This window comes from Dreissena polymorpha, chromosome 12, assembly GCF_020536995.1.
Source record: "Dreissena polymorpha isolate Duluth1 chromosome 12, UMN_Dpol_1.0, whole genome shotgun sequence".
NCBI classification, from domain to species: Eukaryota; Metazoa; Mollusca; class Bivalvia; order Myida; family Dreissenidae; genus Dreissena; species Dreissena polymorpha.
Window position 1 is genome coordinate 7,507,887 of NC_068366.1, and position 14,096 is coordinate 7,521,982.

The window sequence follows — 14,096 nt, forward strand, 5'->3', positions numbered from 1 at the left end:
GTTTAGAAAAAAGGAAGCAGGGCCGCGAGGTAAGTGCGGACCTAAATAATAATGTCGACGCGTTGACGATCAGTCATCCTAAACCTTTATATTCGCCTCTCATCTTCGCCTGTGGAACCGCATGGAGTATAGGCCGCCGATCAACTTTTCTCAGGCGGTTCGGTTTATGGCGAGTCTCACTTGCTGGCTCACCTTGAATATTATCTGAATATTTATCAAATAACGATTTTATTTTATTCCAAATATCTAAAAATCAAAAAGGGCAGTGTTAAAGTATTTACGCACTTTGATGTTATTTATTTACAAATAAATTACTGCCTTGGAGTGGTACATGATAAATAATTAGTGACGGCGTATTTAAGTTACATAAGTAATTATTGTCATTCACATACCTGCATTAATGTTATTATTTAAACGTAAATTTATATTAAACATTATGAGCATATGTATTGCGATCGTATTTTAATTATGATATGTAAAAATGGTTGCAAGTTTTATCGCACTTATTATAAATGTTAAATGTATTTTCTATTACATCGGTTGCTTTTGTTTAAAAAAAATAGTTAAACAAACATCAAAAATGATTTTAATTTACTTGAATATTGCTACTTCTACGGGGCTATTATTAATAACACGTGCTACACAAAATTCAATATTACAGTTGTGTTTAGGTTATCTCACATATAAATACAGTTGGCGGTAGAACTGTATATTGGTAGTGACACTCTGTTATCTTTATTAAAAGGTTTATATTTACGCAAACATATTCACGTCTCTCAAGCATCTTGTCATTGTTTTAAATGCTGTACAATATTTCATTAGCCAGCATTATTTGGACTCACGATCCCTTTTGTTTTCGTCACACAATGTCACTACCATCTGTTTACTGGAAAGCGAAAATATAACGAAAATAACGTAACAATACCAAAATGATAAACTTGTTCATATTATATGTTGATATTGCGTTAATCTATAAGATCTAATATTTCATTATACATTGTAATTACTTAGTGCTATAGTCATTTTTTTAAACGTGGAGAACATTTCATCAGCCGTAATTGAATTTATATATTTATTTCAATTATTCCTCGATAAACATGCACTGCATGTTATGATGGGATGGCACAACAGTCATATTTTGAAAATAATAGTAGCCATATTCATCATTGTTAACTTAGACGGGGTAGTTTTCACGAAATTAACGGATGATAATATTACGTTCAAATGTTGAATTCGCGGAAACATCAATGCTGTAAAAATGACCTAATTACCTTATTTTCTATAAGCTCACTTGAACACAATGTGCTCATGGTGAGCTTCTGTGATCGCCTTTTGTCCGTCATGCGTTGTACGTCGTCAACATTTGCCTTGTTAACACTCTGGAGGCCACAATTTTGTCTGATATTCATGCAATGTGGTCAGAAGAATCGTCTGAATGATATCTTGGACGAGTACGAAAATGGTAACGGTTGCTTGAAAAAACATGGCCACCAGGGAGCGGTGCATGTTTCCTTACATGGCTATATATGGCTATAGTAAAACCTTGTTAACACTCTAGAGACCTCATTTTTGTGCGATCTTCATGAAACTTTTTCAGAAGATTTGACCCACTGATATCTATGACGAGTTTGAAAATGATTGCGTTTGTTTGATAAACATGGCCGTCATTGGGTGTGGCATGTTATCTTATATGGCGTTAGTTAAACCTTGTTAACACGATAGAGACGACATTTATTGACTGATCATCGTGAAACTTGGTCAGAAGATTTGTCTCAATGATATCTTGTACAAGTTCCAAAATGGTTCCAGTTGATTGAAAAACATGGCCACCAATTATATGATTTGTCACCTGAATATAAGTATCTATAATTTCTTATTAAGCGTATCTATAGTGATATTCATTTAAAATTTATAGTGACTTACATGCTCTTAACAATACAGATATATTTACTAATTTCAGAAACTATCGAAGACAATGTGAAAACGGCGTCTGATGACTATTCAAATGGTACAGGTTACACATCTTACTGTAATGGTATATTTTTATTGGGTATATTTTGATATAAAATAACGAGTACATTATTTTGTCTAAGTCTTCTGTAGACAATATAGAATCTTAAAGGAAATAAATATAAACTTTGCCTGTATGCACATTGGTGCCGTATTTAATTTAAATATTTAACGTGGGGGTCATGTCCTCTTGGATTGATACGTATTGTAACATATATCTCGAAACTTGAAACATACTTCGTCAAAATGATTCGTTAATGGCTTTGCTACTTAAACTTTTTCGTTACACATTGACGTCAAACGTAAACATTCGATAATTAATATTTGCTACGCTTTTTATATTCACAAAGTTCAGAAATTTAAGCAAAACGAATACCCTAGTCGTATGAAATATACATAATATTTGAGTATTTATTTTATATTTCAGAAAGACACATCGAATGTGAAATCTATGAAATGTGCATGCTTTGTGGTTTTTTTTTCAGAAAGACACTACCAATATGCAATCTATGTTAACAATTCGAAACCGAATGGACGTATTGTGATGTTTGTGGTAATTACGTCAGCTATGCTCACACAGGCATTAGAATCCACTTGTCCCGCGATTCTTACATATGACAAACTTTATTCCGAGAGCGTGAACTTAGTCATTCATTTCCCATTTATTCGATAACAATGAATGGAAGCATTAAATGTGACAATTGTGACGATGTAATGTAAAAAAAACATTCATAAACATAACATTTTTATATTTTTGCCTTGTTGGTAGTATTGACGTGTTATGGATATAAAAGTGTTGCATATGAAAGGAGTAACTTTAAGCGGCAATCTGCGTTTTTAGCTCAACTGTGCACAACGTGCTCATGGTGAGCTTTTGTAATCGCCTTTTGTCCGTCGTGCGTCGTGAGCCGTAAACATTTGCCATGTTAACTCTCCAGAGGCCACATTTAATGTCCAATCTTCTTGAAGTTTGGTCAGAAGATTGGTCTCAATGATATCTTGGATGAGTTTGGAAATGGTTACGTTTGCTTGAAAAACATGGCTGCAAAAGGGCGAGGCATTTTTCCTTATATGGCTATATATGGCTGTAGTAAAATCTTGTTAACACTCTAGAGGCCACATTTATTGTCTGATCTTCATGAAACTTGGTCAGAAGATTCATACCATTAATATCTTAGACGAGTTCGAAAATGATGCCGATTGGTTGAAAAACATGGCCGCCATGGGGCGGGGCATTTTTCCTTATATGGCTTTAGTAAAACCTTGTTAACACTCTAGAGGCCACATTTATTTTCCGATCTTAATGAAACTTGCTCAGAAAATTTGTCCCGATGATATATTGGATGATTTCAAAATTGGTAATCTTTGCTTGAAAAACATGGCTGCTGTGAGGCGGGGCATTTTTCCTTATATGGCTATAGTAAAATCTTATTAACACTCTAGAGACCACATTTATTGTCCAATCTTCATGAAACTTGGTAAGAAGATTCATCCCAATAAAAACTTGGACGAGTTCAAAATGATGCTCTTTTGTTGAAAAAAATGGAGGCGAAGGGGCGGGGCATTTTTCCTTATATGGCTATAGTTAAACCTTGTTGACACTAGAGGCCACATTTATTTTCCGATCTTCATGAAAGTTGGTCATAATTCCCATTAGTATCTTGGACGAGTATGAAAATAATGCCAGTTGGCTGAAAAATATGATTGCCAGGGGGCGGGCCATTTTTCCTTATATGGCTATAGTAAAACCTTGTTACACTTTAGAGGCCACATTTTTCCGATCATCATGAAACTTTGTCGGAAGATTTGTCCCCGTGATATATCGCAACAGTAAGAAAATGGTTCCGGTTGCTTTCAAAACATGGCCACCAGGGTGCAGAGCTTTTCCCTTATATAGCTATATAGGGCTTTAGTAAAACCTTGTTAAAACTTTAGCGGGGCTTTTTTAGCTCACCTGAGCACAATTCGAAAACGTTGCCAGTTGGTTGAAAAACATGGTTGCCAAGGCGGCGGGGCATGTTTAGCTCACCTGAGCACAACGTGCTCGTGATGAGCTTTTGTGATCGCCTTTTGTCCGTCGTGCGGCGTCAACATTTTGAGTTGTGACCACTCCAGAGGCCACATTTATTGTCCGATCTACGTTAAACCAGGTCAGAACATTTGTCCCATTGATACCTCGACTGAGTTTGAAACTGGGTCATGCTGGGTCAAAAACTAGGTCACTAGGTCAAAAAAGAGAAAAACCTTGTGAACACTGTAGAAGTCACAGTTGATGCCCAAACTTTATTTAACTTTGTCAAAATGTTTGTCTAAATAATATGTTAGTTGAGTTCAAAAATGGTTCCGGTCCCTTTAAAAATATGGCCGCCAGGGGCTGGGGCAGTACTCCTTATATGGCTTTAGAGAAACCTTGTGAACACTCTAGAAGTCACAATTTGTGCCCAATCATCATGAAACTTGATCAAAACATTGGTTTTATTGATATCTCGGACGCGTTCGAAAATGGTGCAGATCGGTGAAAAAACATGGCCGCCACGGGGCGGGGCAGATTTCTCTATATGTATATAGTGAAAACATGTGAACACTCGAGAAGTCACATGTTCGGTCCAATCTGCATGACATTTGGTCAGAACATGTGTTTTCTGAATATGACGGTTGAGTTGGAAAATGGTTCGGATCGGTAAAAAATCATAGCCGCCAGGGGGGGGGGCATTTTCCTTATATTTATATAGTAAAAAAAGCTTCTTTTGCCTTATCATAATAATTTGTTTTCTTAACATCAATTTTATAGATTTCTCGGACGAGATGAAAAATGGTAATGATGGGTAGAAAAACATGGCCACCAGGGGTGGGGCAGTTATCTCTATATGTATATAGTGAAAACATGTGAACAGTCTAGTTCAGTCAGTCAGTCATAAGCCATTATGTTAAAGAAAGATAACCTGTACATACTTTCTAATAGTTAACTCTCCTGTATAAACCTGGTACTTGCTCCTTAATATGTGGTGTACATAAAGACCGTAGTTTGCTTTCAATTTAATAAACCTATTGTTTATATGTCATAAAATAACTGTGCATGTACTAATGCACTGTAGAGCCTCATCTTTTATCTTTACTGATAAGCCAAGTTAACCCACTGTGTTTTGGTGTATTGATTGAACATCTTCTAAGATCAATTGGATTGGGATAATCAATTATCTCAGCAGACTAGTGTGCTATGAAACTGTTTCCATGGCAACCTTTACTCCAGTAAAATGCACTGGCTTACCTGTACATATTTAGTGCAGTTGATAATGACCATCCATAAAGGAGACATAATGCTGATCATTTTCGTGCATCTTTTTCATTATAGGGTGCCATTATTTTGCATTTACATGTGTTTATACTTTGTGTACATACTGTAATTCAATTCTTTCAGAGTAGTGTTTAGATGATGTTTAATGTTTCAACCTCCAGTAACTAATTAATGACACAAGTCTGTCATCTGATTTCATTATGTATTATTTTGACTCTTATTTTTATACATGAATTTTAGTTGTCATGTTTCCTTTGTCTAAGCTGAGGAGTCACAGAGGGAGGGGCTAAAATGCCTTGTCTTGGATCCTTATCTGTCAATCAAAATATCAACACTCCTCTTAGACTATGCAAACGCCAATAAAAATTGAGATAAGCCCAGAAAAGATGTATTGAAGTATATTATTGTATGTTGACTATTGGCCAATGTCCTTCTAGTCTGAGAGTGTATACAACATGCTGCACAGGGCTTATCAGCATCTCGAAAACTAATTTTTACTGCTTAAAGAATCTGCGTCACTGGTAATGAATTTATATTTTGGACATTGAAGTTTCTAGAAATGGACATTTGGGAAATTAACCAACATCTAAGATAGTTTATTAGAGAACAGAGATGAATATGATTCCATTTTTATAAGTTTGATGATTCTCACTTACTATTGAACTAAGTAATTTTTGGAACATTTTCAATCGTGATCAGTTTCTATGTGTACTTAAACTATTGGGAACAAAGCTATCTTACGTTAAACTGCGGAGAGAAAAGGTCATTTCTTTGTATCTCAGGTGAGCGACTTTGGGCCTTTCAGACCCTCTTGTTATAAAAAGGACTTATTAAGCCGATTTTAATATAGCTCTTCTTATCGCATTCAGATGTTTATGTTCTGTATAATGGCAACATTTTATTTCTTGAACATATGCATGGTTATGCAGCGAATTTCAAGAAAAAGAATGTATTCGTTATATGAAAATAATTTTTCACTGGGGACATAGGACAAGGTAATATTATTTATATGGATCATTATTATTTTATGTTAAAAACAGAAGACGACAGGAATGAAGAATGGTTAAACATGAACTGTTTGCGTTGACGGAGACTTTATTTTCAAATCGTTTACTAGATATAACGTGCGTATGAAATAAGTCAACAGTACATGTTTGTGCGTTTGTTTTTTTTTTGGGGGGGGGGGCATCATCAATTAAAAGGACGGACAAGGCATCGCACAATATGTCACCCGAACGTGAAAATATAGCAACAAGTTAATGTTGCAACAAAAGGTACGTAATCAATAACATAAAATAAATTCCTTTGTCTCGTGTTGAGTATTAAATACATGTACGTGCGTAAACGTTAGGAAATTGGCCTTTTACCATACAAAATATATGATAAAAAACATAATCGCGTTAGCTGCTTTATAGTACCGGAATTTGTTGCAGAAAAAATACTAATGTACTAGAAATATCTGTTGAATTTTCTTTTTTAATTTATAATTGTAAGGATGTTAATTGTTTCTTGGCTATTTATACATGATTTGTTTTATTATTGCGATTAAATGGACTAACAAATCTTTATTTCCATATTAATCGTGACCCATCATAAAACGGCCAACTTTAAAGGCATTTTTCTTCAATGTTTTATAATTAAGTATGTGCATAGTTTAAATTTAGGAATGAACCTGTTTCTATCAAAACATGCAATATTATTTTTCATTTCTGTTAAGAAAACTCAATTTGCCTGAATGCAGTCGCCCTCGGAAAAAGCGATTGTAGCTGTGAACTATTGAACAAATACCAGTACCTCAATACACACCACCAATTTAATAGTTTTACATAGTTACAATTGCAATTTGACAAAAGCTATTGATAGACAAAGACTATAGGAAATGAACACACACCGTCTGTCTCTGATTTCTTAATGGCATTTGGTGAACCCGATTTTAACCATTGTATATTTCCACATTGTGTTCTATTGTAAACGTAGTGGATATAAACAACCATGTCTTTCCTTTTACATTTTAAATGTTATGATATCAGAAGAGAAAAGAGCAAACAAACACGCCCCGCTATTTGTATTGGTTTTTTATTGAGATGGATTGCAGATGATATACTACTCATTGAACGTGGTCAGTAACATGTAGATTTAAATTTCACAACAAATAACATAATTACAATCCATCCAAAACTTAGAAGAAGACATATCAACAACAAATAAGTTAGATTTGTGTTCAACAAAAATAGTACTTCCACATATTTGTGTTGCCGATATGGTACATAATGTATTGTATCCATTTTTGGTCTCGATTGTAATTTGGCATAAACGGCTAACTGAATAGTATTACTTTTAATGTATCTTTTACAACTTGTATACATTAATGATGACAATATAAGAAAATATAATATCAACACACCAATTTTTTTTTAGATATGTTATTTTCAGTATGTATATTAAGTATGGTGTGGGATTATTTGAGAATTAAGACCAAAACGTATGAGTTGCATCTATGCAAATCTGAGCAAACCAATAAGGGTCAACAATGAGTTTGTTTACACTAATCACTCAAAGAAGAACAGGGTAGGTAAGTTTACGAACGTTTACATCCCCGCTTACTTTGTGATGAACTGGTTTATAAGACAGCAGTCATCTCCCTCTTCAGTTATGTTATTCAATGACTAAAATCTTCCAAATCTGTAAGAAATCTTCTTTTGTTTAATTACAAAAATAAACCTGGAGCACAAAAAAAATGTTTACGGTCGGTGCCAACAAACGTAACTTCGGGTTAGTGGAAAAAAAAACGTTTTAATTTTACACCTAACTAAGAAATTGAGTCTTGTCTTAAACAAGATTAAATAAACTTTCTTGACTTTGTCAAAGTTAACGTATGCTGATAGCCGCTTATTGGCAGAAGGTTCACTCTTTCAAAGTTTCATGTAGATTTTTGGCGGTAAAATATTAGAATACATCAATTTAATGTCAATGTCGTTTGCTTTCATCAATATTTTTTTTGTCATAAATTTAAGGTAATGTACTAAAGAAACGTTAAGCCTGAGCCTTAATGATATATATTTGTATAAAACAACTTACAGATCTGTAAACATTTATGTTAATGTAATTTTGTATTAAATCAAAGATGAAACATACAGCAAACACATTATTATAATTTGAATTGCTTACTGATGGATAAAATTTGATGTTTGGGCACGTTTAACCTGTAGCTGTAAAGTGAATTGTATTACAAAATTGTGGCGTTATCGGATTTCCAACCGGGCGCGGGATTGTAACATATTGTACAATTGTACCGTTATTGACTCACGCAGGTCATCTGGTGGATTTTTCTGGTTAAAATGTTTTTAAGATAAGTATCTCGCTATTTTTGTTGTTAAATCATACTATTTTTTATCGTAACTGATTGCAGTAATGTTATTTGTTATCCAATTTATCCCGTTACAACCCATTTAACTGTATTATTTTATTAAGATAAATACGGACATACACAATAAAAAGTTGTATTCGGCCTTTTAGAAAGTTATTGCGACCTATTCTTTCATTACATGGCGATTATCTGAATGCAAAAATTATACAATTCTTTGTCTCTTAAGCTTGTGTATAGAGACGAGATGTAGTTGTTAGGCGTTATGGTTTCATTTATCCAGCCAAAGACAATAACGGTTCTGGTTCTCTGTTTTGTTTATAACCCATTAGTACAATACTAATACTAATTAAATGTAAATTTACTTTATTGTATTGCTATATGATTTGCATTTGGATGCTACGAGATTAGTTTTAAATATGCGTACAAGATAAATGAATTATTATGGGTTAAGCGTGAGGTTTTAAGCTCTTGCTTTGACCGTTCCAAGTAATCCCAGTTTTGTACATATTTGTGATTTGTTGTGTATGTGTGTGTCTTGTCTAGTGCATTTTTTATGTTTCTCTGTTTTGCATTGGGTTCCTCGCTATCAATAGAGGACCACATTTTATAAGAAAAGTGTTGTCTCCTCTTGGTATGTCTGATTTTTAACATTATGTGAATTTGACAATATTTCAGCAAAATGTAATATACAAAAACAACCTAAATCCTTTGCTGTATAGCGTGCCGTTGGATAAATATTATTTATTCGATTTAGAATAAACAACTCTATCCAACAAAACCGTTAAATTGAACATAACGGCAGATTCATTATGTCCTCTTTTATGCAACACTGGTATAATCTCGCCATGTTTTATATGTCTTTCCGTTATAAAAAAAAATCATCCCTCAATACTTTTGGAATACTTTGGAATACTGGCCACAACCGGTTTGTTGCTCTGGAACACGTAAAAAACTCTCACCCTCCGAAATTGTGTATATGCCTGGATACTAGCTAGTGTACTGAGCCGTTTCTTGAAATTTAGGAAAGGGCAAATGCTGGCTCTGGATACATAAAAAGGATTTTTTTAAGATACAAAGGGCCATAACTCTGTTATTATCAGATGGTATACAATGCCATTAGGCGTGCATCATCCTACTATCCATATATATACTCATACCAAGTTTCAATGAAATCCGCCAAAGCACTTCCAAGATATGGCTTCGGACGGACGGACGGACGGACGGAAGAAAGGACGGACAACGCCAAAAAATATCCCTCCGCCTATGGCGGGGAATAAAAAACGCTATTAAAATCAGCACAGTACGTGCCATTACGCAAAAGATATTTTGGTACGTATTGCTAATCAAAAAAGTGTGTAACCGGTTTTACCAATAATCCAGTTGAGTGTTTGGTGTAAGTTAAGCTTAGAAACAAAAGTAAGTCAATCAAAAGAACCTTGTAATCAAAATGGCGGCCCATCGTATTCTAGGTTCGAAAAAGGGACGTTGAAGCGAACAGCGGCTCCTGCAGGAAGTAAATGTATACGTCTACGTCTACGTGTTACTCCCATGCAATCAATTCAGACTATAATTGGGAGGCGCTGTCAAGAAAACTGTATTAAAAATAAGATATTAGTGCAGGTTAAAAGATGAAATGTGCAAGATTAAAAACATAGTAAGGTGGCTAGACTTTGACTATCACAAGCTTATCTTTGAAGATATCTAGGCTGGGACTGGACTTGACCTGGCATGGGAGACTATTCCAATGCCTTAGGGTTCTGGGGAAGAAGTAGTTTATGTGGTACTGGGTACGGGAATTAGAGATCAGGAAGCTCAAGTTAGGGTAGGGGTGAGGTGGTCATGGTCAACGTAAACAAGGTTATACTGAATTTTATAGAGGAGGATGAGGGAGGTTTGGAGTCTGCGGCATTTTATGGTGGGCCAACCAAGATCATTTAACATATGGGTTACGCTACTTTGGAAGTTATAGTTGTTACAAACATATCTAGCCGCAGCTCTTTGGACACTTTCTACATTGTATGTAAGATGTTTTTGCCAAGGGTGCCAAATAACAGAGCAATATTCTAGTGTTGCCGGGTGGTGATAAGTGTGCAGCCAGTCCGTGACTCGAACCCGGGACACCTCGCTTACAGGGCGAGTGCTCTCCCGACTGAGCTAACCGGGACGCCACACATCTTTCGATCGATCCCGCTTAAGTTCGGTACCGTGACATTATCCCCTGCCAAGTTGGAATTCGTCCTCAAATTCGAGTCACAGGGAACACTGAAATACTGATCCCGACAACCCACTGACAAGTTCTATGGAGAACTGCAAGCGTCCGGTCCCCCTTTGGGTGCCATTATTGCCGGGTGGTTATAAGTGTGCAACCAGTTCGTGACTCGAACCCTGGACACCTCACTTACAGGGCGAGTGCTCTCCCGACTGAACTAACCGGGCCGCCACACATCTATTGGGGTCTAACGTAAGTGAAGTAGGCTGTAGATTTCATTTTCTTATTTTGAGTTTTGATGGTTCTCATAATGAATCGTAGGAAGTTTTTTGCTTTGGAGATTATCTTATTAATGTGATGGGTCCAGTTTAAATCTTTTGAAATGGTTACTCCAAGGCACTTAGCTGTTTCGGTTGATTTTAGTATTTGATAATGGCAGATGGTGGGGTTATTTTTTTCGGGTTATCCTTAGCACCTCACACTTATCCGGGTTGAACTCCATAGCCCAGTCCCGCTCCCAGCCTTCGAGTCTCTGTAAGTCCTCTTGTAGTCTGTTTGCGTCTGTCTGTCCCTTAATTGTTAGGTAAACTATTGTGTCATCTGCAAATAACCTTGTTTTACTTTTGACAGTTTCTGGCAGGTCATTGATGTATGCCAGAAACAGACAGGGTCCAACAACAGAATCCTGAGGGACACCGGATTACACGGGCAATTTGTCAGAGATATGACCTTCAACCGCAACCCTTTGGCTGCGGTTGCTCAGGAAAGACCTAATCCATTAGGAGACATGACAGTCGATCCCCATGTTATTTAACTTATGTATTCACTTGTAATGGTCAACTTTGTCGAAGGCCTTTGAAAAGTCCATGACAATGACGTCAGTCTGTTGTCCACTGTCTAGGCTGTCCTTCCTGTATATTACAATATGTCAATAGAGATCAATCTTATGATGCTTATATTATTGTTAAATAATTTTTAAGCAATCTAATTGTAACAGCGATTGCAAAGTCAGAAAAGAAAACCAAACATCACGATGGTGACAAATTGTGTCTGAAAAAAATGCAAGTGCCATATCTTAGTTTAATTGTGAAATGACATTCATACACTACATGAATACTATATGATAGAAAGACTCAATCAATACAGAAATACAAAAAGTGTAATTTGAATATTTTAAAGAAAGTCTGCTCATATCATCATTTAAAATTTATTCTGTTTGCATTTATTAATAACAAATCGAAATAATAATATTTCTAGATTAAACACGCCTTGTACTATGTCAGATGTGTATGGAAATGGAATATTCACCTCACTATTCCTAAATACCCTTTATTGCTGAAACAAATGAGAAAAATACCCTTTAACAATAATATCAGGTGGTAAAAATACCCTTAAGGACTAAATCCTTATTTGCATGCATATGGAGCTCATACCGTATTTTAGGGGAATTTCCTCCCTTTAAAATGATCTTTCATAGATTAATTATATTTATTGTTTATTATTGATGTCAACAATATTATACTTTTTTTCTTATTTTGTAACTATTTGAAGTATACTATTGTAAATTAAATAAAGTTTATATATTTTCTTATATAAACTATATTTAATCATGTAAGTTTAGGTAAGCCTTAGCACAAGTGGACATGGTTATCAGGTTAAACTTAATGATTTAATGAAAAAGAAAAAAAATCTTGATGACTAGTTCAATGTACACATAGTACAGCTATATATTCCAGAGTTACATACTCTGATATTTAGTATAGTCATAAGAGATAAAATACTAGTAAATGAGTTAAAACACCATTTACAAGTTATTTTTCAGTACAACCTTCTTCGAGGTGGATAGTAAAAAACCTGGGCACGAAACGATCTATCACAAGTGCTACCAAAGAGCTCTTAAGTAAGTAACAACAATATTATACCACGTAAAAAACAGCAAATGAGAAAATATATTCTAGAAATCCAGCGTGGAAGAGAATGTTTCCAGAATGCAAATACATAATGAAAGTAGCAGGCAATAAATAACATGAATGAAGCGCTTGTGGTATAATCGTTCTTGTGTTTAAAATCCATTCAGTTGGATTGCCTGCATTGTATATGAGCATACTTAATCATCAGAATACAAAAGGACCATGGGCCCTTAGGCTATTTGGACAAGGTGGAGTTCAAAATAAGTAAAGTACTTAATGAAAATTTGATATTTTCTTTCTAGTCTGATTGCTATTTTTTTACTTAGCCTATATATCATTAGAACAAATGATACCAGATTCATGAAGACTGGATTAAGAAAAGAATTATAGAGCACAATCATGTTATTTTTATTTGACGTAGTGACCTATTTCAGAGCTCATTAACCAATTTTTCAACTCAGTAAAATTTCATAAAGTTTCAGGAAGATTGGCCAATTATTGCGGCCATTAGAGCGTCAATTCAGTTTTACTGTAGCCATAAGGAACTAAAACTGCCCCACACCCTGACTGCAATGTTTTTCAAGGAACGGGAATCATTTTTTTAATTAAGCCGAAATATCATTAGAACAAAATCTGACCAAGTTTTGTGAAGATTGGGCTTTACAACTCATGGAGGTTTCACTATAGCCATATAAGGAAACTGTCCCGCCCCCAGAGGGCGATGTTTTTAACGGACCAAAACCATCATCTTTTTTAGTCATCCAGTTGGCAGGATCAGTTATATGTGGGCAGAGGTCTAGAGTGTTAACAAGGTTTTATTGATTATCAGAAAAACTGTTCCACCAACTGGTTTCCATGTTTGGCAACAGACCAAAACCATTTTCGAACTCAGATGAGAAATCATTAAACAAATTTTCTGACCAAGTTTCATGAAGATTGGACAATAAATAAGACTTCTAAGACAATAACAAGGTTTTACTATAGCCATGTACTTGTCAACAGCCCAAACCATATTTTGAACTCAGCTGTTATAAGCACACATGTTCTTACCAAGTTTCATAAAGATTGAACTATAAATACGACTTCTAGAATATAAACAAACTTTTCTTTAATTTGACCTAGTGCCCTACTTTTGGACTGCACATGACCCAGTTTCCAACTCAGCCAAGACAAGAAAAGTGCAAATGTTCAGACCAAGTTTCATGAATTTGGATAATAAAAGTGTCCTTAAGTGTTAGCAAGGTAAATGACGGACAAAAGGCATACACGTTGTGCTCAGGTGAGCTAACATGAAATACACCAAAT

General features: G+C 35.2%; 1 protein-coding gene across 3 annotated transcripts in view; it reads left to right on the top strand.

Moving 5' to 3' along the window:
• LOC127854040 (uncharacterized) overlaps nt 1-6,868 on the top strand; it is a 183,001-nt gene extending 176,133 nt beyond the window's left edge. For 2 of the 3 annotated variants that reach the window (XM_052388968.1, XM_052388970.1), the window contains exon 9: nt 2,496-6,868. In XM_052388968.1, the coding sequence (XP_052244928.1) occupies nt 2,496-2,683 (188 nt within the window). In that variant the 3' untranslated portion in view covers nt 2,684-6,868. The remainder of the gene's footprint in view (nt 1-2,495) is intronic. The other variant, XR_008036891.1, reaches the window with a different exon arrangement.
• The last annotated feature ends 7,228 nt before the right edge of the window (nt 6,869-14,096 follow it).